This window comes from Oratosquilla oratoria, chromosome 36, assembly GCF_046742065.1.
Source record: "Oratosquilla oratoria isolate Oo_2021 chromosome 36, ASM4674206v1, whole genome shotgun sequence".
Classification (NCBI taxonomy): Eukaryota; Metazoa; Arthropoda; class Malacostraca; order Stomatopoda; family Squillidae; genus Oratosquilla; species Oratosquilla oratoria.
In genome coordinates, this window is record NC_134812.1 from 46,410,133 (window position 1) to 46,436,895 (window position 26,763).

Below are 26,763 nucleotides of genomic sequence, written 5' to 3' on the forward strand. Positions count from 1 at the left end.
TATTGTTATTATTATTATTATAAATATTCAGGGTGGCTATCTCTTGTGTATAGATGAGGTTTAATTTGTTATGCCTCTGGGAATATATTTTTGTATGGTTTCAGGATGGTCATCAGTTTTGTCCATTGCTGTTTCTAAGGTTAGGAACTGGTTTCTGTCAAAAGTTATTAGGTTTTTAGATATATCCTCTTTTCTTTTTTCTCTCTCTCTCACTCTCTATGTTGGTGAATGTTCTCTTTTATGTGGATTGCATTTCCTCTTCCAGTTCTGTGGTCTTTAGACTGAGGTAGTTCCCTATTGTCCACAAGGTGGACTTTTTAAAATTTCGTCCCATGACATTGTGACTCTTCTGTCTCAGACCAAGAGATCTTTATTGTTAGTTTTATATATTCTCTTTAACAATCAGGACATTATTGAATCACTTCTTATTAGGGATGGCAGGTCCTTTGGTTTTAATCCTTCTTCATCCATTTCATTGTCAAGGCTGGGCACCAATTTGGTCATTGCTTTTTGTATTCTCACAATCTTGTTTATATCCTTCACTTTTTTGTACTTGGTATATTGATAGATTAATATACTTTTTTGCATTTATTTATTTTTTATTTATTTATTCATTTATTATTATTATTATTTTATTTGTTTTGTTTTTTTCATCATGTCTTCATACATGTAGTGAAAAGCCACAATTTGTTAAAAAAAAAAGTGATTCACCCACGAGCTTACTGATATGTTTGTCAGGTGGCAAGGTGTCCAGAACCAACATACCAGATCTTTCTCTTTGTTTTTGTAATAGAATAGTTTCTCATTGACTAATTCATTGAAACTCTGCTTAGCAAGCTATGGCATTTAAAGTTTTTTTGCTTAACATTAAATTTTCCATGCGTGACTCCATGGTTATACTGTAAAACTTCAAAGGTCTACTGTAGACTAATTGGGGATGTATTCTTGTCTGGATATCTTAAGGATTTGGATCTTTCCGAATTTATTGGTGCCAATCTAACTGTTCCCTAACCAAAAAATGTGTATGTAAACTAAGCATGTTCTACTAGCTTACTTCATTTCCATGCACTGATGGTGTAAATGTTATGAAGATTGATTACAAATTATCACAAACACATACAACACCTAAGCAAATACAGTACACAGTACTGTATGTGTAGTGTAGTGTACTGTATGTACACCGTTTTCTATTACAGGTAAGTGTGCATTTGAAAGAAAATGATACTGTTCTAGGTATAACTCAAACATTTAAAAGAGAACTTGTGGTATTTTAGGTATATTGTATACTTATATCAAAAGACCCTTTCCCCTTTTCATTGGGGTCACCTAGTAACAGCTACACCCACCCATCCCACATCCAAGAAACCCATTTGTTATCCTTCCCATTGTAGTTCCTTGTGAATGAAAGGTCATCCTGTCCCCTGCCAAACTTGCTTGTGTCAGAGGCATTGCAGCAAGACACGACACCTACACAGTGGGGCCTGACAGCCAAAACTGGTTTACCCTCACCACTTCGTTACATGGCAGTCCCCCTCCTCCCACATCATCCACCCAAGAAATATACAGAACAGATAAGAAGAAAACCCTTCAGGCCATGTCATTTACTTGACCATTTACAATCACTTTTCATTCACACCAATATTTTGCCCTTTGGTGTCCCTCTTTGACATACTCGTTCCTCTTGCATCCAGTGCCCCTTCCATCCCATCCATCCACCTCATTTTTGGTCTTCTCAAGTTCTATATATTTACTTTTTTATTTTCACACATTCTATCCATATGCATTAACCATCCCAACATTCTTTAATTAGTCCTGTCATTGAACAGCCAGAGAATATTAGTACAGTTATATTCTGGAGACTATATGTAGTGCCATGTGGTGGCACTGGATGGGATGACTGAAGTGGTCACAGTACACAGTACCCACTTGACATGCTTGGGCCTCTTGGTCATACAGGGTTGCCAGGTATTAATGAGGCCATTAACAATTATACGTAGGAGCCCCATGTTATGGGTCCACGAACACGTGTAATGTATCTCATATAATCTAACTATGCATTAGAGGCATATGGTATATGTATGGTATATACATACATATACCATACATACATATACTAAAGGCTTTTTCCCCCTTACAAGGGAGGTGGCCAAAAAGAAAAATGCATAAAAACCATTCCCACCCATTCCATCCCTAATACACTCCACTCCCCTCTACCCTCTCTCTTATCTTGGCACCTCCTGGGTGATGGGTCGTCCCTGTATCTTGTCCATTGCCATGGGTCAGGGGCAGTGTTGCAAGACACAGCACATCCACAGCAAGGCTGCTTCATTAAATCGGCGACCCCCCCTTTCTGTCCCCTCATGCGGAAAAGGAGAAGATGGGGAGAAATCCCTCCTAGCTGCTTCAAATTTTTCTCGCACATACTGCCTCACCCCCCATTCCTCCACCCATTCCACCTCATGCATCACAACATCATCCATATACAACCATTCTCCATTCTCCCCTGTCTTCAGTCCTCTCCTGTCCTTCCTCAACAGACATTTCCCTCTTCCTCAAAGCACCTTTCACCCCATCCATCCATCTCATCCTAGGTCGCCCCCTCATGTTCACTCCCTCTACATCTGCCTTCCATACCTCTTTTACTAGTCTTTCTTCACTCATTCTTTCCATGTGTCCAAACCATTCCAATACTCTTTCATCCACCCTATCTCCCAACTCCCTTTCCACCCCTGTTCTCCTCCTCACCTCCTCATTTCTCACTCTATCCAGCCTAGTAACCCCCATCATACTTCTCAGACACCTCATTTCAAACACATTCAAACTCCTTCTCTCTTCCTCTCTTATGTTCCATGTTTCTGCCCCATAGAGTGCTGTTGGCACAATCACTCCTTCATACAATCTCCTCTTAGCCTCCATTCCCAAATGTCTATTCCTATTCTGATTCCTATTCCTATCTATTATCATAGAGACAGATATTCACAAGTGACAAGAAATGGCAGGTAGATAGTGCAGAGTAACCCAAAATAATCAAATTTCTGGGACTAAAAGACTATACTAGAGTACCCCAAAGAGCATTGCTCCCACCTATGCTGTTTAACCTCTTTAGAAGTAATCTTCCAACATCAGATCCAAAACAATACCAAAGCACTCACATGATAACTACAATAGTTACCCTGCACAGAAACTACAAAATAGCGGATAAGAACACCTAAGATTGCTTAGCTGATAAGAACACCTAAGATTGCTTAGACAAACTAGAACAATAGCTAAGAGATAATAGAATGAAAACCTCACCCCAGGAATCATCATTAATGTTGCTCACTCAGACAGCATGAATAATAAAAAAAAAAAAAAAAAAAAAAAATCTCTAGAACATAAGAATGAAGGAGACTGCAAGAGACCATAAAGCCTACACTAGGCAGCTCCATATCCATCACCACCTGTCATCCCCATCTATAAAGTTGTCTAACCATTTTTTAAAACAACTGATAGTTTCAGCACTTGCTACATGGTTACTTAGTCTATTCAATTTGTTGATCACCCTATTAATAAACCAATTCTTGCCTATCTCCTTCTTAAATCTAAATCTGTCAAGTTTAAATCCATTACTGTGAGTTCTGGATTTAAACTGGACAAATTTAGAGTGAAATTAAAGAGCCAAACCCTCCCATTGGAAAGAACCCTGAAATACTTGTGACACTTATGATGTTAAGCATGCATGTTAAATATGGGGCAGTAAAAAATCAACAAGAAAATAAACATATTGTAAGCAATTGGGCAACAGAAGGAAACTCTTATCTTACTCTGTGAGCAATTCATTAGCACCACATTTGACTATGCATCCAGTGCTTGGTTCCTAACAATCAGCAAAACATGGACACTTTGCAAACTATGTAAAATGAAGCCTTGAGAATGATAACAGGATACACCAAAACCATCCCAATGGAACACCTACACTCAGAAACCAGAATTTTCCCTATAGGATATCACATGAGAATAATAATACATAGTTCTATGCTAGAACCCTCATCACTGCTTCCCCGTCTTGTTACACCAAAGAAGCATACCCACAGAATGGGAACAAAAAAGCAACATACTATTCAGATATAGGCAACAACCTCCCACCTGTACCACAGTAGATCCACACAATAACGTGTTCTCACCCAGATCACAAAGCAAGCTCTTCAAGACAGACCTTCAAACTCAGTACTTCACCAACCTCCCAACATCTGCCCCACAGAAAAATCCCTCTCAAGAAAAGCAAGAGCCACACTAGCACATTTGTGTTTACATCATCCTACTCAAAGAGTTCTAGCACAGATTAGGCTTGGCCATAGAATCAAACTGCCTTAGATTCAATCATCACACCTCATCCTACACTGCCCTATACTAACTCCCTAGACAACAACACATTTCTTCCTTGAATGACATGGGCCTGCCTGGTGGCCGTTTCCAAATATTTAGGAACTGTGGATCTTGTACAAAAGAAACCTAAAGTAACAGATTGATTGATCTTGTAATGCTTTGTTGTCCTCACCCCTCATTCTTTTCATAAGCTTTGCATCATTGCAGATGTGTTACTACTTGACATGGCTTCCATCATATTATTTTTATGTATCAAGAACATTATAGTTGCCAAAACTGACCCTTGTGGGACTCCACTAATCACTTCCCTGTATCCTGACATCTCATATTCATGTATGGGTGTACATTTGTAGTCATATATTCAATGCTGTTCGTATGATTGTGGTATTATCACTTTTCTTATGGGTCAAACTGCTTTGGAGGAAAGCTGTTTATTAACAGCTTATGGTGAGTAGCTGCAATTTTGTTCAAGTTCCCCTGATAGATGCAGGAACTTCCTTTTTAGGCCTATCCGAGGAGTATGACCTGCCCCAATGATATAAGACTAAGCAATGAGTGCGTAAGTAGACCTGCATGTAGCGTCAGTTAGACAAGCAGCATAAGTTCTAGAATTAGTTCGGTTTAGTTCTGATGTTTATTTATTTATTATTATTTTTTTATATACATCATTTCAGCTACTGTTCTGTTGTCTGCCTGTTTCACCACTGCAACATTGAAGAAATTATCATTATATAAAAGGGAAACATAAAAGTGCTATACTTCTTTTGTCATGCTAGTTAATTTAAATGAGTACTGTTAAGTTTTTATATCATTGCCTTTTGCCATTTGTGTTACTTGAGCAAGAACATCATTTCATTGTACTTAATGACCCATTAGTTTTGGCTGTGGTGTCTGCAGTTTCTGCTTAACTTTGTGCTTAATTATTATCATTGACAATTTTATATATGGTAGTTTTAAGGTTCTGGTCAAAGTGTACAGACAGTGAAACTAGTAGATGACTGCTTATTTTTTTATTTGCATTTCAATTGAAAGGAATTTATTAAAATATTAAAAAGGAAATTGTTTAAATGGAGAGAATGGAGGAGGGAAGGATTGATATTTCTCTTATGAGGGGATTGCATGGATACAAACATTGGGTCTTGTTAATAGATGTTTAAGTGAAGATATTAGGCTGTGCATTGTGTTGTTAAAATTGTGTTGGTGACTGTTCATGTGGTCTTGAGTGATAGATATAGGAGTACCCATTACTTAAGAAAATATATATATATGTTGTTGCTTTGATGGGTTAGTGTTAAGGAATCTTTGTATTGTGGGGGTAATTCATGTATCATAAGTTAAGTAGAGATTTACCACAGCCAGATAACCTGAACCCCATAGGAGGATGGGCAGTTTTTTGCTGTCCACTAGCTCTTTTTCTTTCTGTTTTAGATGCTCTTTTCATATTGTTTTCTGGTTCTTTCATTGATTCTTTTTTTTTTTTCTCAATCTTGTTTGAAATCCCATTTTCATCATCTGCTCATTATTTGTTGTAGACTTTTTGACTTTTTTCCATTTATTTGACTTTCCTTTGTATTGTTTTCCACATCATGAATCTGCTTCTTTCTCCAAGGTATCCCATTAAATCATATCATTATATCTGATGTTAATACCACTGGTCTGAACAAACTGATAAACACCTTTCTCATGTTTCTATTGTTAATCTGAGCATGCTTCCAAAAGTGCCTTTAGTTGAAAACTTCTGTACACAGGGTGCACTTTTGTTTTTATCCTGTCACTAACTTATTTCATTCATCTTAGTTGCACTGGAGTTAATAAAATCAATGTCAGTATATCTCAGGAATCCATATCACTGATTGGCAGTCTCAGGGTCCCTAAAAATAAATTTGGAAAAATATTTGCTGGAAATTTCCACTTTGTGGCAGGATTTGCAACATAGGTACTTTAGCTTTGCTCATGTTTGTTGGTTTCTTACCTCCCTTAACCTCCCTTCTCAGCACCTGTTGGTCATAAGGGAACCATTCATCCCTCTCATGATTTCAGTATCCATCCATGTGCTATGCTTTCATCTTCAGTTTCCTGCCTGCCACCAACATAGTCATTCATTTGCTACCATTTATTAAATGTTTTTCATTTCATATTATGTGTGTGTATATGTAAGTGAAAAAGAGAAAGATTCACTTTGGTCATGGATCGTGTGTTGGATCAACAACTATTAATCCTCCTAAGAGCTTAAAGCCCATATGTGGCTCATTCTGAGTAAATACTATGGCTCCATACATGCATGTATGCATGCATACACCAAGGAGTGTTGCTCCTTTCTTGTATACTGCAATTAGGTATATACAGACGCTCCTCTACTTACGTTCATTCGTTTTACGTTTTTTCGATTTTACATTTGAAATGACTGTAAAAAAAAAAATTGTAAAAAAATTTTTTTAGTGAATTTTTTAGTTTAGCGCGCTCTCCGTAGTTCAAACGATACTTGCGCATGACGCTGCGTCCATTGTTTACATTTCACAAACGACAAACTGATAATGCCTTGCCTCCTCCTCCTCCTCCTCCTCCTCCACCATCTCAATTTATGTTGCTTGAATTTAATTCATTTGAAATTAATGTTATTATTTTACAATGTTATGTGTATAATTAATGATTTAGGGGTGTTTTATAAGATACGGTAATAGAATTTACGGATGTATAGTACAGTAACAACTTACGTTCATTTTCAACTTACGTTCGGTACGTAACTAAAACGTAAGTTGAGGAGCGTCTGTACACACTATTTCTTGCTGAACAGCAGAGTACCAGCTTGCAGTGTTGTGATGTTTTTCAAACCTGGGTGGAGACCAAAATCAAGACTGCTTAGCAGTCAAGCTTGGTACCACTATACCAGTCAATGTGTGTGTATATGTGTATTTACCTAGTTGTATTATACAGGAAGGGGAGCTATGCTCATAGTGACCCGTTTTTGTATCTCAGCATCTAGTTTGTTCTTAAATTCTTGTATGGTGTTTGCACACACTATTGTTTCATCCAATTTGTTCCAGACATCCACCACTGTGTTGAAAACTATTTTTTTCATATCTCTTCTATAACTATCCTTTTTTAGTTTCTTTTCATGTCCCCTTGTTTTTCTTCTATCCCACTTTAATAAGTCTTCTCTGTTAAGGACTTCCATGCATTTCATGATTCTGCAAATGGCCAATAGATCTCCACTTTCTCTTCTTTGTTCCAGGGTTGGTAGTACCAATCTAGACAATCTTTGCTTTGTATGTCAATTTTGGAAGTGTTGGGGCCATCTTTGTCATTGCTCTTTGGATTCTTTCTATTTTCTTTATATTCATTTTTGTATTGGGTGCCCATAGTGTTGCAGCATACTCCAATCTTGGTCTTATTAGTGTGACTAGTATTTTTTTTTATCATTATATCATCCAAGAAATTAAAAGCCACCTTTATTGACCTTAGTAAATTGTAGGCTTCTTCAACTATTTTGTTTATATGCATGTCTGGTGACATGTCTTTGGTGATAATTACACCTAGATCCTTTTTGGAACAAACTTTCTTTACTTCCTTTGCACCAATTTTACATTATCCTGATTTTTTTTTTCTTTTTTCTTTTTTTTTCTTCCAAAATCCATTATACTACATGTTAAAGTTCACTTCCCACTTTTGACTCATTTCCAGACTTTGTCCAGGTCTCTCTGTAGCAATTCAGTCTTTTTCCATACTTTAGTATTTTTGCATCATCTACAAAGAAGTTCATTTAACATTCTACACCTTCATCCATATCATTTATATATAGCAAACATTATCGGAGCCAATACTGAACCATGTGGGACTCCACTTATCATTTCTTCCCAGGTAGAGTTTTTATCTCTGAGCACCACTCTCATTTTTCTCCCATGCAAGAAATCTCCCATCCATTGTAGTAATTTTCCATGTACACCTGTTGTTTCGATTTTTCTTTATAGTCTTTTGTGTGGTACTTTATCAAACACCTTTTGTAAGTCCAGGAAAGCAGAGTCTGCCCATCCGTCCCTTTCTTGCATTATATCTATTAACCTTGAACAGAAACGAATAAAATTTGTGGCACATGATATTTCCTTTCTAAAACTGAATTGTTTCATACATACATACATATACCAAGGCTTTTTCCCCCTTACAAGGGAGGTAGCCAAAAAGGAAAAGGCATAAAAACATTCCCACCCATTCCATCCCTGAATACACTCCACACCCCTCCACCCTCCCTCTCATCTTAGCACCTCCTGGATGACGGGTCATCCCTGCACCTTGTCCACTGCCCTGAGTCAGAAGCAGTGTCGCAAGACACAGCACATACACAGCAAGGCCGCTTCATTAAATCGGCGACCCCCCCCCCTCTCCGTCCAGACTTAGTATATTGTTCTCTTCCAGATGTTCACTCCATCTACTCTTGATGAGTTTTTCACAAATCTTAGCTATTGTACTTGTAAGGGAGACTGGTCTATAGTTTGTTGGGTCTTCCTTGTCTCCCCCTTAATATATTGGCACGATATTAGCATTTTTCCAGTCTTGTGGAACCTTTCCTTCTTTGAGTGAGCAATCTATTGTCTTATATATTTTGTCTGTTAGTTCATCTATACATTCTTTTAGTAACCAGTTTGCGATTCCGTTTGGGCCATGTGATTTTCTGACATCAAGGTTCATTATTTGGTCCCATATTTCTTTATGTGTCACAATTATTTCTTCCATTGGGGGAGATCTTTCTCCCCTTTCTTCATCCCAGTTGTGTATATTTTCTTTTGTGAATACAGATTGTAAATGTTTGTTCATAATTTCAGCCATCTCTATATCTTCTCTATATTCTATATTCCCTTGATGTAATTTCACTATTTCCTGTTTATTTTTTAGTGTGTGTATTTACCTAGTTGTATTTTGCAGGAGAAGAGCCATGCTCATAGTGACCCGCAGTTGTATCTTTCTGCATCCAGTTCTTTCTTAAAATCATGTAATGTTTTAGCACTCACTGTTTTCTCTCTCAATTTATTCCATATGTTATTACTCTGTGTGGAAAGCTGTTCTTTTTTAAATCTCTTCTGTAACTGTCCTTAAGTTTCTTCTTGTGTCCTCTTGTATTTCTTTTGTCCCATTTAAGTAGATCATCCCTATCAAGGATTTCGATCCCTTTCATAATTCTGTAAATGGTTATCAGATCGCCTCTTTCTCTTCTTTGCTCCAGGGTTAGTAAGTTTAGTTTGTCCAATCTTTGTTCGTATGTCAACTTGCTAAGTGTTGGTGCCATCTTTGTCAATGCCCTTTGAATTCTTTCCAGTTTCTTTATGTTTTTTATTGTACTGGGTGGCCATAGTGACGCTGCATATTCTAATTTTGGTCTTATCAGTGTAACTAGTATTCTCTTTACCATGTCCTCATCCATGTAGTCAAAGGCCACTTTCATTGATCTTATTAAATTGTAGGTTTCTGCAACTATTTTGTGTATATATTTGGTGACATGTTGTTTGAGATAATTACTCCTAGGTCTCTTTCTGAGTTTACTTTTGTAATTTCCTTTGTTCCAATTTTGTATTGACCGGATATTCTATTTTTACTTTTTCCAAATTCCATTATACTACATTTCTTAATGTTGAAATTCACTTTGTTCTTTTTACTCCATTTCCAGACTTTGTCCTGGTCTTCTTGAAAAGATTAGCAATCTTCTTTACTTACTCTCTTCAATAGTTTCACATCATCTGCAAAGAAGTTGATATAAGATTCAATTCCTTCATCCATGTTATTTATATAAAAAGCAAACATTATCGGAGCCAACACGGAGCCTTGGGGGACTCCACTTATCCTGTTTACTCAATTTGAGTTCTTTTCTCTAAGTACCACTCATTTTTCTTTCGTTCAAGAAGTTTTTCATCCATTCCAACAATTTTCCCTGTATTCCACCTATTTCAATTTTTTTTTTTTTTGTAGCTTTTTGTGTGGTACTTTGTCAAAATCCTTTTGTAAGTCCAGGAAGGCAGTCTGCCCAGCCATCTCTTTCTTGTATTATATCTACCAATCTTGAGTAAATGCATATTTAAGTTTGTAGTACATGATCCTCTACTTCTAAATCCAAATTGGTTGGGGTTTAGTATTTTGTTCTCTTCCAAGTGTTTAGTCCATTTATTTTTGATAACTTACATATTTTTGCAATTGTGGTTGTAAGGGATACTGGTCTGTAGTTTGTTGGATTTTCTTTATCTCCTCCCTTATATATTGGTACAATATAGTATTTGCATTTTTCCAGTCTTGTGATACTTTTCCCTCTTTGAGTGAGTAGTCAGTTATCTTGTGTATTTTATCTGTGAGTTCATCTATGCATTCTTTTAATATCCAGTTCGCTATTCTGTCTGGCCCATGTGACTTTCTGACATCGAGTTTCTTTATTTGGTCTCTAATTTCTTTCTGTGTCATCATTATTTCTTTCATTTTGGGGGATCCTTCTTGGTGACCATTATCCCACATTTGTGAGCTTTCAACTGCAAATACAGACTTAAAGTGTGAGGTCATTACTTCAGCCAATTCTACATCTTCTATGTATTCTTTATTTCATTCACGCAGTTTCACTATTTCATGTTTGTCTTTTAGTTTATCATTTACATATCTGTAAAATAGTTTAGGTTGGTCTTTGCATATTGCTGTTATATCTTTTTCATACTTTCTTCCTTTCTGTGTATGTTTACGTATTCATTTCTCAGTTTGATGTATGTTTGCCATTTAGTCACTTTTTTTTCTCTTTTCCATCTTTACCAGGCAATGTCTCTTTTATCTTTAGCATTGCTACACTTTTTATTATACCAGCACTTTATGTAAACCCTTTTCTGTTTCTGCTTAGGCACATGATTATCTGTACCCTCCTTATATATTTCTTTAAAAATGTTCCATTTCTCTTCCATCTTTGTTTCATTGTTTGCAAATTTTTCCCAACTAGCATTTTTATTTTTTTTTCTAGGTTTTACAAAGTCAGTTTTGTTGTACATTAATCATCTTTCTCTATGTTTCTTGTTCCTTCTCACAACATTTTGTTCCTTAAGCTCGATCTCTATTAGTACGTGGTCACTCTTTCCAATTGGTGTCTTATAGTTTATTTCTTCCACGATTTTAGGCTCAGAGGTGAATATCAAGTCTAGTCACAATGGTTCTTCATTTTGTCTATAGTGTTTTCTTTGATCCATTGAGTCAATGTGTAATCGATGGTCACATCCAATAGGATATTGCCCCAGTGTTCCTCTCAACCTCCCATTGTCAATTCTTCCCAATTTATTTCCTTTGCATTAAAGTCATCCTTAATTACTATGTTTTCTCCATATTTCAGTGTTTCGGTTAATTCATTGTTTGTGTCTTCTAGTGATTTTGAGTGTTCGCTGTCAGTCTAAGTCTTAGTTTTTGGGGGCACATATACAACTATGAACTTTCTACTTTTCATACTGCTATTTTTTACTTTAATTGTGATGAGCTCCACATTATCTTTTCCTTCTGTTGCCTTTATTACATTTAGGTCCTTTCTAGTCAATAGCATGACTCCACCCTCCTGGGACATCCCTGCATAAACCATGTCCCACCAGACATGATTGTATAGGACCTTTTAGTTTTGTCTACACAATTCCCATTATGTCAGGTTTCTCTATTGACAAATAGTCATTCAATTAATTTATTCCAGAAATCATACCGTCCATATTTGTATATGCCACTTTTAATTTTTCTTTTCTTCTCTTTTTTGGTTTATGTTTCCATTTTTCTGATGTAACATTTTCTCAGTCTCGGATCCAGCACTCTCCCAAAAATTTAATTTTTTTCAGTCTCCATTCTTTTCTCGTTTTTTTTTTTTTTTTTTTTTTTTCCCCTTGGCTTCACATCCCAGTGCCCTATCTTTCTCTATTTCCTCTTCATTTATTTCCTTTTTTATCCACATATTTTTGTATTTTTCTCTGTTTGCTAGTTTTGCCATTTTTGATAGTATTTCTTCTGCTATCATATCAGTTCCATGTATGTTATCGATTTCCTTTTTCAGATTCTGTCCCTCGTCTTGAACCACTTTTAGTATATTCGCAATTTCTTTCTCTTCTTTTTCTCTTAGGTATTTGTGTACATTGTGTTTTTCATTGATACTGTAAACCACAATGCATTTCTTGTTGTCCACTGTGTGTCTCACCCAATTTTCCTTTTCTTTGATCACCTTGATCACTGTTTCCTTTGCATTCTCTTCTACCTGCTGCTGTACTGTTTCTTTGAATGAGAGTTTTTTATTTTAATGTTCCTTTTTCCACAGATTTTTTACTTCATTCATATCGGTCTCTTTGATTGATTCTTCCATCTTTTCAGTTACTGCTTGTAATTGTTCTTTAACCTCTTTCTTCAGTTCTTCGTTTGTATTTCTAACCTTGTTTTCCTTTCTTTCATTTTCTCTTTTTATTGCACTTAGTTCACTTTTTAGCTCGTTTAATTGTCTTAGTATCACCTCGTTAGTTGTAAGTTGGATACCTCTAGTTGTAAAGCTTTATGGTCTAATTTTAAATCAATCAATTCTTCTGTTAATCCTAATATCTATCAGTGTTCAAAGTTTTATCCATTGTTTCCCCTTGCCTCCTAAATCCCGAGAATAAATCCTCATTGACGTACCTGCTAGTTGTCTTTGGAGTATCATTTAGACTTTTATATATATATATATATATATATATATATATATATATATATTAGTATAAATGGGCAGTAAGTTTTCTTGTAGACATGTTCGATTGAAGACCAGAGCTAATTCAATATCCACTATCTTCTTAGTGATTTTCTCAATTTTTCTAATCGTTTGTTTGATTCTTGAGGGGAGGTCAAACACAATACTTCCGAGATCCATGATGTTATTGTAACACAAAATATAAATACAAGCTTTCGGTTGAGTCATCCAACCATCTTCAGGTAAGTGAGATTACATATACAGAACAGGAGTTTAAATACAAGTAAAAAGGGGGGAACTAGGAGAGTTAGGAGTCAGGTACTGGACGGAGGTGAGGTCTTCGTATCACCAGGACGTCGCTGGACGCTGGTCACGGTAGCCGGACGTTTGGGCCTTGTTGCCACGCAGCCTCGCTGTGTAGTTGTAAGGTACTAATTGTGTCTGTCTGTATATTAATGATAGGAGTGTATTGTGTAATGTAGACTCTTTCTAAGATGTGTTGTTACATTGTTTAAGTATTTTTGTGTTGTTGACTAAATCTTGTCTGCTTGGAGTTTTGTTGTGTGTTTGTGTCATGTGTTTGCGTATGCACGCCCGCGAAGGAAGCATACGCAAACACATGACACAAACACACAACAAAACTCCAAGCAGACAAGATTAAGTCAACAACACAAAAATACTTAAACAATGTAACAACACCAAGAAACTACACATCTTAGAAAGAGTCTACATTACACAATACACTCCTATCATTAATATACAGACAGACACAATTAGTACCTTACAACTACACAGCGAGGCTGCGTGGCAACAAGGCCCAAACGTCCGGCTACCGTGACCAGCGTCCAGCGACGTCCTGGTGATACGAAGACCTCACCTCCGTCCAGTACCTGACTCCTAACTCTCCTAGTTCCCCCCTTTTTACTTGTATTTAAACTCCTGTTCTGTATATGTAATCTCACTTACCTGAAGATGGTTGGATGACTCAACCGAAAGCTTGTATTTATATTTTGTGTTACAATAACATCATGGATCTCGGAAGTATTGTGTTTGACCTCCCCTCAAGAATCAAACAAACGATTAGAAAAATTGAGAAAATCACTAAGAAGATAGTGGATATTGAATTAGCTCTGGTCTTCAATCGAACATATATATATATATATATATATATATATATATATTGATGCATTGATGATCTTCTTGTGTAGAGTTTCAATACGTCTAACTATAGACTACAACTTTAACTAAGGACCAAGAAGAACTTCTGAACCTCGGCCTCAATTGTCACATCTTCTCTAAACCTCGCCCACTACAGAAACGTCTAGAAATCGAGGTCCTCATCGATGATATTCACCGACTCGCTAAGGAAGGAAAAATCTCCACCGATGAGAATATCCACACCGAACTTCTAAGAGAAGCACGGAGGAGGCGAGGCCATTGCCAAAGTAAACTCATCAACAAGAGGCATCTGGACGCTGCTAAGGCTCTCCGTGAGGACCCTTCCATAACCATCCGCAGAGCAGACAAAGCCGACTTATATGTTTTGTTACCTTCTTCTGAGTACCTAGAGAAAATTGACTCCATCCTGAAAGACGAATCTAAATTCCTCGAGATATCAAGAAATCCGACAGAGGAAATTAAAAGAAGAGCCAACAAGATCATCGAGAAGGTTAATGCTAAGGCGGGCGGACTGAAGCTTCCCAAATTGGTAGGAGATTTTGGCCTTGGTTATTGTTACGGAAATGTAAAAATCCACAAGAATAACAATCCACTCAGACCCATAATCAGCCAGATCCCTACGCCTACTTATCAGATTGCTAAGAAATTAAACGAGTGGCTTACCCCATTTGTCCCAAAGGATTACACCTTGTCTTCTGCTGCTGATTTCCTCCATCTCCTCCACAACTCTAACGCCGACGGTGTGATCGCTTCGTTGGATGTAGAAAGTCTTTTTACGAACATCGACGTTGATCGTACCATCAACTTTATCATTGATGAGATCTACCCTGCAGAAGGTTCCCCAAAACTAGACATCCCTGAAACAGCCCTTAGGACCTTATTGGAGATGTGTACGAAGGAAGCACCGTTTCTCTGCCCCCGTGGGAGAAAGTTCCGGCAAATTGATGGAGTAGCGATGGGTTCCCCTCTTGGGGTCCTTTTCGCTAATTTCTTCATGGGGATGGTGGAACGTGAAGTTTTCCGTAATTTAGACAAACCTGCTATTTACGCTAGATACATCGACGACATCTTTGTGAAAGTGGCAAGGGAAGAAGACCTCATCCCCCTCAGGGAAAAATTACAAGCAGTTTCCGGGATCAATTTTACAATCGAGTCCAGTACCGATGGTAAACTTCCTTTCCTTGATGTACTCGTAGCACAGAACCAGGCACATTTTAACACTTCCGTATACACCAAACCCACCAACCCGGGCCTGTGTCTTAATGGGAAAAGCGAGTGCCCCCAACGCTTTAAAGACTCCACCATCAGTGCTTACATCAGAAGGGCTCTCACGCACTGCAACAGTTGGAAAAGTGCTAATCTAGAAATTGAAAGAGCCACACAAGTATTAGTAAATAATGGCTATTCCAACCAAGACATTTCCAAGGTCATTAAAAGGCAAATCAACAAATGGTACGACCAAGTTCCAGTCCTCCCCAATTCAGGCCAAAACATCAAATTATTCTACAAATCCCACATGACTACAGAGTACAAAACAGAAGAGAAAATCATCAGGCAAATCATCAAACGTCATGTCAAACCTGCCAATCCTGTCGACCGGGTGGACTTCGTCATCTACTACAAAAACAAGAAAACTTCGAATTTCCTACTAAAGAATAACCCTTCCCCCGCTCCTTCTGAGTTGCAACGCAGCCATCTAGTGTATGAATTCTCCTGTAAACAAGGGAACTGTGAGTCCCTTCATTCTTCATACATAGGATACTGCACTACTAAACTCTCTAGAAGAATTACATTACACTTACAAAATGGTACACCTAAGACACACACAGAATCTCACCACAACACTATTCTTACCAGACAGACCATGGCTGAAAACACCAAAATCATAGGACAGGCTCAAGATACTAGACGGCTACAGATCCTCGAGGCCCTCCTCATTCAAGCCAACATGCCCACCTTAAACCTTCAGTCACAGGAATTCATGGTCATACCGTCCGCCAGGAGAGATGTGCTTCGCCCGAAGCCTAATACGCGACTGATGACCTCTACTCCCTGACGCATCGTTCCAAGCCTCTGATTGGCTGACCCATATACGGCGTTCTGTTCTCCCATTGGTTCCCTCACACCACAATTTCCTATTGGTTCTCTTTATGTTCAATATGATCCTCTCCTTTACTATATAAGTCTATGTATTCTGACCTTTTGTCATTGCTTTTGAAAATGTACATAGTGTACGAAACGTCAAGCTCCAGTAAAACACTACTCTTCTCCCTTCTGAGTTTGAATCATGTCCTTTGGACCTGCGATAGCAAACTTACCTCCTGAAGCCAAGTCTATAGTTAGACGTATTGAAACTCTACACAAGAAGATCATCAATGCATCAATTGCTATTTTCTTCAATGAAACCTGTCTACAGGAAAACCTGCTGCCGAAATATACAAATATATATATATATATATATATATATATAACTCCCAATGGGGACTCGACTCTGGATATATCCAGTCCCCTCTTGGTTGATTCGTTAATCCTTAATTATTCTTTGTTACTATCCATTTTGTGCTAAAACTATGATTCTAAGAATTGAACCGGATAGATATCTTGCCGGTCCCACGAAAACATATTGTTTTACCCGGAAAATGACAACAAGGCATTTTTTCTGTAATAGCAACAAAGTGCTAGTTCAGAGCTCGTTGTCGACATCTTCCTCTTCAACTGTGTGTGTGTGTGCATGTGCACGAATAGAAATATTTTCACACCAAATAGTATCTGGATGAGAAGTGATGGCATGAAACTGTCAGGATGTTGACTGCCAGATCAGTTGATCAAACTATTGCTCCAGATCTCTCTTACAGGAGGCCCATGTCCTCCAGGTAACTGGCAACAGCCACTGAACTGGTCCATAAGTCACTCAAGAAGGAAATATTGTGTTGTTGCCTGGGTATGGCAAGGGTTGGGTTGTGTAAATTAAGTGTTCACTGTCATCTTTGTCATGGTAGCATCAGGGGCAGTTTATTTCTTTGGTCAGGTCTATTGTGTGTTGGAATTGTTTTATTGCTAGGTGGTAACCTGAATGTAGTCATGTTAGTATGGTTCTTTCTTGATTTTTTTTTTTTTTTTTTTTATATATATATATAATTTAGTTATTATTATTTTTTTTCTTTCTTTTATCTTCTTCTATGGGGCCAATGATTAGGGGGATTTGATGGAGTGGGTGTTTGTTGGTCTTCTATTACTTGTTTTGTGATGTTAGTGAGAATGTGTTGTGGTCCAGGTGGTAGTGTATATACTGCTCTCTCTCTCTCTCTCTCTCTCTCTCTCTCTCTCTCTCTCTCTCTCTCTCTTTTCCTCAATGTTTGTGATGTAATGAAATAGATGAGTTTTAGGGCATAGAAATCTATATCTTTCATTTTCATATGTTGTATGATGAGGAATTTAGTTTTGGTTTGCAAATATTTTATTGCAATGGTTTTGGTGCATCTTGTTATTCTTAGTACTTAATTTGTATAGTTTGTAGGATGTCTTTATGTTTCCCAGACTGTTGTGAAGTATGAAGTGTGCTGTGGATGTATATCTGAGGGTGATGTTCCAGAACTGTTTATAGCCTGTTATTAGTGTCCTTCTGTTGTCCAAATTCTGTATTCATAATTGATTTCAGTATGTTTATTTTCTTGTTGATTTTCACTCTCAGGTCTGTTGTGCAGGCATATTTTTTATTTCTTTTTCATTTGAATTTTACTATTGAATGTTTCATGTTATTTCCACATCATTGTCTTAGTTTACCTAATTAGGCTTGAGTATTCTTAGTAATTCATTTTGTTGTCACTTTGTTCAGTTATTATCACCAGGTCTTCTGCATAGGTGAGCACTTTGATATGATGCTGTGGGTCTAGTGTTGGGGGATGTATCGCTAGGGGTCTGATGTGGTGGCTAGTATAAAGTTGTTGTTGTTGTTGTTGTCGTTCCCTAGACTGTCTGTCCGAGCAGTCCCGTCTCCCCAAGGAATGCCATAGCCGAAACTGGGTTTTCCCACAAATCCTTTATAGAGCGTATGTTGTGTTGTTTGCGTGCATGATTGTGTATAATGCAGTCTTCCATTATGTGTTGTATGGTATGGGGTGAAGTGTTACATAAAGTTGTAAGTAGTGTTCTTTATCTGTGTTTGGATTGTGATTATTTCAATTGTTAGTGTTTGTTTGATTTTGTTTGTGGGAGAATAGTATACACTTGTGTATTAATGGTATGTGTCCATCCTTGTGTTGAGTGATTTCTTCCCAAATTGTTATGTATTTTCTGAATATGGGTAGTGTGAAATGTGGTGCTAGTTTAATCTTCTGTATTAGTGCTGTGTGTGTGTTTGTGAAGGAATTAAAGGAGGTCCATGTGTTTGTTTCAAATAACATGATGTTTATTTGTATTATGTTTAGAGTATTCTTGTGCAGGAATGTTTTCTGGGTGTGTTGATATGTGTGTGTGTGAATAATTGCTAGGATTTATGCAAGTAGGACATGTGTAAGGGCTTGGGTTGGTTTTTATGTTTGGCAGCTATAATAGAGGGGAGATAGGTTGCTAAGAAGTAAAAGATAGGACTAGAGTGAGTTTCAGGGCTTGGTGTAGAGACCAGGTACTGGCTCCTCAGGGCCACATCTCCTTGTGAAGTGGCTTCAGGGTCTTCATTAGATTCTCAACTTCCTCACATTTGGCAGTGATGTTTGAATTTCCCCTATATACATATTAATAGTAGATAATATTTCAGTAATATAACAATTATAAAACAATGATATACTGACAGTACCTTTGATAATTAAAGATTTTTTTTTATTACATTCATATGAGTTTTTGTATCACACTAAAATTTATGAAAATATATATTTTTATGTGTGAATAGTGCATACATACATACTAAGGGCTTTTTTTCCCCCTTACAAGGGAGGTAGACAAAGTCAAAGGTATAAATCCACTTTACCCATTTCATCCCTACATGTTCCACTCCCATTCATCACCCCTCCCTCCCTCTTTTCTTGGCTCTTCTTGGATGACAGGTCATCCCTGCATCTCACCCACTGCCCTGGTTCAGAAGCAATGCAGCAAGACACAGCACATCTGCAGCAAGGCTACTTCATTTAATTGGCAACCCTCTCTCCATCCCTCCATGTAGAAAAGGAGATGTGGAGAAATTCCTTCGAGCTGCATCAGAATATCATTTGTGCATATTTTCTAGCCCCCCACCCCACTCCCTCCATCCCTTACTCACACTTTCATGCATCACAGCATCATCCATACACAAACATTCTCCACTTACCCCTATCTTCTGTCTTCTCCCTTCCTTCCACAACAGACATCCCCCTCTTTCCCAACACCCCTTTTACCCCATCCATCCATCTCATCCTTGGTTGTCCCCACATGTTCACTCCATCCACCTCTGCCTTCCACACCTCTTTTACTAATCTTTCTTCAATCATTCTTTCCATGTATCCAAACCATCCCAATACTCTTTCATGAATCCTATCTCCCAACTGCTGGTATGAATAGTAATCCAGTGAAATATGCAGCATGTGCTAACAAAAGTGGAATATATAGTAGTAATAGTACTGCAGTTTTAAAGCGCCTACCACATGTGGTGCTGTTTGTGACCAGCCACTTACAAAATAGGAAAGAACTTTGTTATGCAGGAATTTAATTTCATGTCAATATCTCCCTATCAGAAGCTTCCCTAAAATGTTAAGTTAATTTAGGAACATTGGATAACTATACCAGCGGTAATGTAACATACAAAATCATAATTTTCCAATTAGGTAGCTAGTGACAGCTGTGGCACAATGGTTGAATTGGTAACTATAAGTTGGAATTTAAGGTGCCCGCTAAGAATAGGCAGTGGTACACATTTCAGTCTCTTACTTATAAATTCTCATTAATTAGATGCTTGTTAAATGGGATTCACCAGTGTGAATATGTATGACGAAAAGGAGAAACAAATGGGTGTTGGATAGGTGTTGAATGGGTATCTTGGCTGGCTACCTGACATGTAAGGGGGAAGAGGCCTTTTGATATACATAATTACATACATACATATACAAAAGGCTTTTTCCCCTTATACAGGAGGTAGTCAAAAGACAAAGGCATAGAAACCACTCCCACCCATTCCATTTCCTACATACTCCACTCCTCTCTAACCTCTTCACTGCCCTCTTATCTTGGCACCTCCTTGATGACGTGTCATCCCTGCATCTTTTCCACTGCCCTGGATGCAGGTGTATATATAGAAAAAGTATATATGTAGAACTAAATTTCATCAATTTGTCATAATACATCAATGTTATTTTCTTTACAGTTAAATGCAATTATAATTGACTGAAAAATATGCCACGAGGGCTTGACCATTTCTAGGTCCATGGCAGTAAATAGGTCATACATTAGTGTCATCTTCAATTTATGAGTACATGGGTCTAGCACTACTGGAGTATAGTGGTCCTATCTGGAAGCAGGATTTGCTACCCCACCCTCTAGTGCTAAACGTAGCATGATGAATTACCAACATTCCCTTATATTCAAACTAAGGTTACAAGAACACCTGGTATTGAAATAGAATCTTGGTAATTTATTTTGCCATGTTTAGTATGAGAAAGGGTGGGGGTTCTGAATGGTGTATACAATTTTACATGTAGGAAGGGATGGGAAAGGGCTGCTTATACATGGGATAATATTGTGGTGAATTCTGGGACATACCCACTAGGATGATCAAATGTGTATTGTTTATATCGTGGTTGGGATATGCTTGTCTACCTTGAAACTGGACATGCAACCAAAGCATGTTGTCTGGCCAGCCTGCCTGTGTAATAGCACTATCTGTTGCCTCTGGAAGCACAGCAGGTTGCTTGTAACTTGAAATCATGTGAAAATACTTGCATCTTTGGAATAAGATGACAAAGATAAGGTTGTACTTAACTGAAAATATTCCAATAGAATCCACATAATTAAAGCACCTGCACCTCATTTCATATCTACTCTTCTTTTGGCCTCCTTCACCCCACATTTTACTTTTCACTTAGATGAACAATGGGTAACACCATGTGGTGGTCCTGCAAGAGATATATTGAAAGAAAATCATCATCTTGCCCCCTGTCCAGAGCCCTTACATGCCTAAGTGCCACCCCGAGGGAAAGTTCTCAAAGACACCCCCCCCCTATCACCACTTCCCATCTCTACCATCCCTTACAGCCTCTTTTAGCTATTGGCTTCTGAAATAATTAAACAGGTTTTAAAAATGGTATTTAGTGTCCCTATTGCAGAAAGGATAAAGGAAAAATATTTCACATTTTGTTGATTCTAATGCAAAATTTGTATATGAAGGTAAAATATTCAGGACTCCTTTATTGTTACCACTCAGTATTTCTCATATGCTTACAAATTTCAACTTTACGACCTTTCCTTGTATGCCTCATCTTTTTTTAGCCTTTACTGCACTCCTCTTCATTCCACCATTTGCTGCCCTTCCTGTACCTTCCATTCATTTGCATCATCCCTCACACTATTTTTGCATTCTTCAACATTTCCACCTTAATAATCATACATTATTTTTCCACTCGCATTCCCTTCATCCCCATTTCACTACATTCAACATATCCCAGCTTCAGATATCATTCTTTGCCCTTCTCACTCAGTTTCCTTATCTTCAGCATCCTTCCTGTTTCCTACCCCCTTATTTCTCTAGTATATATCCTCTTTTCACTTCATCATCAACTTCATTTTCAGCACCTCTCTTATCCCCTCCCCCCCACACACACACTCATTCACTTCTTTATTTTCATAGTTTTACCTGGTATTCATCGTCTTTCTGGTGCTCACTTAACTAACTTTCAGCACCTCTTTGCCTCCATTTCATCTCATGTTTCTCCATCTTTTATCCACACATTCTTTCTTCCTCTAGGTGATGATCAGACATTTAATAATTTTCTTTCCCCAACAAATAGACGTATTAAAATATCTCCTTTGGATTTACTGACAGTGTGTATGTCACTAATGTCCTTTTCTGTCCTATGGACCCAATGGGGTGAAGGCCATTTTTTTTTTTTTTTTTTTTTTCCTCTCCCCTCAAACCCTGTTGTCTTGCATTGCAGTAGGCACTGTAGCAAAGATACCCTTTCTCTACATTGCAGTGACACACAGGTTCAGTGTTTGGGTTTGATCCTTGACCTCTTCAATACAAGTCAAATATTTGCACGTACATCAGGTTGTCTGATGTACAACAATGCATCAGAATATGTGCATTACAAAATGTAAAGTTACTGCTGTTATACTTGTTCTCTTTCACCCTGAATAAATATAATGTCATAGAAAATGTGATCAAGCCTGTTCACAGAATCAGAAAGTTGACACCGATATCCTCGCACCCCACTTGTGGCTCATGACACATACATAGGCATCATGGTATTCAGGAGGTTAAGATGCCCCTGTCTGTTTTTTCTTTTCAAGGAGAAATCTCCACGTCAAACTATAACTCTGTCTTCCCATACCTTTCAACATAGTGTGCCAATAATACAGCATTTCAACTATCCCACTCCTATAATTTGCCCCACACTTCACTGTACATAGTCGCTGCACCTGTTTTTCCTCCATTTTTATCCCAACATATTCCCCTTTTCTAGTAGCCTTACATGAAACTTTGTGTTCCTGTATAGTATCCAATTACCTTTGTTTCAATTTTGTATCAATTCAGTAGATGTATCACATTGTTCTAGACCAATATTGCATGTTTATACCTTATCCATAAGGTATTGTGTAACTTAGCTGATACAGCAATAATTGTTTTGTTGTCCTTCCATACTATATTGTCACTCACAGTTAAAAGTACTAATATGGTACACATTGATGTTCTTTGTGCATTTTCCCCAGACTACATCTCCCATACCATGTAAGCATGTTCCTGAATCAATGTTCTTCTTATCAAGATCCTAAATTATGTTTCATCTCAATCTTTTTCCCATCTCATTGGTATGATTTCCTTGTCCCTGCATTTTAAGTTCTTCACATCCCGGGTACTAATGGATCCCACATTTGTCATCTTTGTTTAGGTTTTCTTTGTAGGTACTGTTTCTTTTTGTGGAATCCTTTTGGTATATCCTTTTCCCAACAAGTTTTGGTGTTTTTTCAATCCCGTTTCCTATTATCCCATACTTTTTCTTTTTTTCACATTCCATCTTTTTCTTTTGTTTCCAGTCTCCTGTAGTCTTTGCTTTGCTTTTCCCTTCCATATGCTCCTATGGTTTCTAATTTCTCTCAATTCTTTGGCTGTTTTCTTTTGTCTATTTCTTTTACAGATCTGTCTTATTCCAATTTTCTTCATATTCCTATTTATTTGCACCTCTTATATCACCCCATTTTCTTTGCCTCCCTCCCCTCTCTCCAACTAATGGGTCGTTGTTTCTCCTCCGGGCACGTGTGGCTCACAGGCTGGTGTTTTCCAGGACACCGGAAACTTTAGTATTATACCTGGCCAAGGTCACTGGTCTGCTAGGGAGGAAGTTCGACTGCTGGATGCCATTGAGCAGTATGGTTTTGGCAACTGGGAGGACATAGCACGTTATATTGAAACCAGAACACCAGAAGGTAAGATGAAGTGGGAGGGGCACATGACTAACTGAAGATCTATAGTTACACACGTTCTTAACCATTTGGAATAAATATATTTGCTTAAAGAAAACTGAAGACATACCATGATTGCTATACATTTTTTTCTTTTCTTCTACAATATAGTTTTAGTACCATTTTTGCAATTTAATTGCCAAAATTCTTGGTTAAAATCTACTCAAGTACCAAGCTCAAATTTTCACATGTGCTCTACCTCTTAATTCTTCAGTTCTACACATGCAACACCCCATACCATACAACACATAATGGAAGACTGCATTATACACAATCATGCACGCAAACAACACAACATACACTCTATAAAGGATTTGTGGGAAAACCCAGTTTCGGCTGTGGCCTTCCTTGGGGAGACGGGACTGCTCGGACAGACAGTCTAGGGAACGACAACAACCTACTAGACTTGGTTGCTATATGATTGTTCATGATACAGTTGTGTAATGAGAACACAGCCTTGTTATATTACAAGTTTTGCTTGTAGCATAGTTCAAAACTTTTGAGTGTAACTGGAGAGTAGATTATTCAGGATTCTTTGAGAATATTGTAGCATATGTGAATATAAATGTGTAATGTGCATACATTCATTATTCTATGAAATCAGATTTGGTTTAGCTTGTCTACCTTGCATAGGAAATTTCTTTCTTTCACTGAAAGACATCTCAAATATTTAAAGTAAGAATACTGAATGATGATTTTTTTGATTATGTATAGCGTATTAATAAAGTTTTACTTTATTTTGCAAACAGAGGCCCGTCACAAATATATCAGTAGCTACATTGAAGGTAATGTTGGTAAGGCCACATGGAAACAAGCTGCAGAAAATCTAAAAATGCCAATTGAACACAGCAATACAGACCAGGGACCCTTGTCTCCAACACTGGGCTCCTCCCTTCCATTCCAGCCATTGCCTCCAGAAGAAACGGGTCCTTTAGGTTATATGCCTCACAGAGATGATTTTGAAAGGGTAAGTCTGCTTTCTCTATGTATTATATATATATATATATATATATATATATTCATACATTCATATACCAAAGGCTTTTTTTCCTCTTACAAGAGAGGTAGCCAAAAAGCAGCCATAAAAACCACTCCCACCCATTCCATCCCCACATACTACACTCCCATGTGTCCCCATCCCTCCCTCCCTCCCTCTTATCTTGGCTCCTCCTGGATGACAGATCATCCCTGCATCTTGCCCACTGCCCTGGGTTAGAAGCAGTGTCGCACGTCCACAGCAAGGCTGCTTTATTAAATTGGTGACCCCCCCCCCCCCTCTTTGTCCCTTCATGCAAAAATGGAAGAGATGGGGAGAAATCCCTTCAGGCTACATCGGTTTATTTTTCACACATACTCAACCCCATCCCCCACCCACTCCCCCTCATGCATCACAGCATCATCCATACACAACCATTCTCCATTCACCCCTATCTTCTGTTCTCTCCCGTCCTTCCTCAACAGACATTCTCCTCTTTCCCAATGCCCCTTTTACCCCATCCATCCATCTCATCCTAGGTCACCCCCTCATGTTCACTCCTTCCATTTTGCCTTCCACACCTCTTTTACTAGTCTTCCTTGACTCATTCTTTGCATGTACCCAAACCATTCCAATACTCTTTCATCAACCCTATCTCCCAACTCCCTTTTCAGACCTGCTCTCCTCACGCCCTCATTTCTCACTCTATCCAGCCTAATAACCCCTACCTTGCTTCTCAGGTATTTCATTTCAAAAACATTTAAAATCTTCCTCACTTTTCCATATTTCTGCCTCATACAATACTGTTGGCACAGTCACCCCTTCACATAATCTCCTTATCGTCCATTCTCAAATGTCTATTTCTCATTACACTTTAATCCCCCAAAGCATTTACTTGCTTCTCTCAATCTACATACTACTTCTACTTCCATTCCTCCCTCTCCTGCCACATTTGCCCTCAAGTATCTAAAGCAGTCCACTTCCTCCAGTCTCTCTCCCTTAATACTCACTTCCAATGGTGCCATCCTCTCCCCTTGTACATCTCATCACCTTTTACCCACATTTATCTTAAACTCCCTTCTTTCACACACCTTCCCAAACTGTGTCACTAATTTCCTTAATCTCTCCTCTGATCCTGCTACAAGAGCAGTGTCATCAGCAAACAACAACAACTGGCTTATCTCCCACTTTTCCTCCATTTTCTTCTACCATCTCCAATCCCTAGCCCATTATCCATGCATTTACCTTTTGCACCACCTATCCATGTATAAATTGAACAGCCATGGGGACGACACATCCCTGGTGAAGTCCCACCTTTACCACAAACCACCCACTCTTTCCATTTCTAATTCTAACACAGGCTCTACTATCATAAAAACTCTTGACTATTCTTAACAGCTTTACTCCTATCCCTTATATTTGTAAAACCTCCCACAGTGCCTTCCTGTACCCTGTCATAAGCCTTTTCCAAATCCATAAAGGCCCAAAAAACATCATTACCTTTTCCTAAAGCTTTCTCACATATCTGTCTTACCACAAAAATCTGACTCACACAACCCTACCTTTCTTAAACCCACACTGTTCCTCACCAATTACTCCCTCTGTTTGTCTCCTAATCCTCTCTCAAAACCCTCCCATAAGCCTTCACAATTACACTAAAGAAACTGATCCCTCTGAAACTTGTACACATGCACTTGCCCCCTTTTCCCTTATAAAGTGGAACTATACATGCACTCCTCCAATCCTCTGGCACTCTACCCACTTTTAGACAAACATAAAACAACCTTACCAGCCAGTCCACCATCACTGTACCTCCCTTTTTTTAGACACTGGAGGACACCCATCTAACCCAATTGGCTTACCTGCTGTCATCAATAACTGCTTTCACCTTGTATTTCTTTATTTCTCC

At 38.1% G+C, this 26,763-nt stretch overlaps 1 protein-coding gene across 15 annotated transcripts in view; it reads left to right on the plus strand.

Moving 5' to 3' along the window:
* The window catches only part of LOC143018989 (transcriptional adapter 2-beta-like), a 167,093-nt gene that overhangs the window by 9,299 nt on the left and 131,031 nt on the right, over positions 1 to 26,763 (plus strand). For 11 of the 15 annotated variants that reach the window (XR_012965801.1, XR_012965802.1, XR_012965798.1 and 8 more), the window contains exons 4-6: positions 4,871 to 4,924; positions 23,686 to 23,842; positions 24,628 to 24,845. Coding sequence is in view for 9 of the 15 variants with exons in the window: in XM_076174688.1 (XP_076030803.1) it covers positions 4,871 to 4,924; positions 23,686 to 23,842; positions 24,628 to 24,845 (429 nt within the window). In the remaining 6 variants the exon portion in view is untranslated. The remainder of the gene's footprint in view (positions 1 to 4,870; positions 4,925 to 23,685; positions 23,843 to 24,627; positions 24,846 to 26,763) is intronic. The other 4 variants (XM_076174692.1, XM_076174695.1, XM_076174689.1 and 1 more) reach the window with 3 other exon arrangements.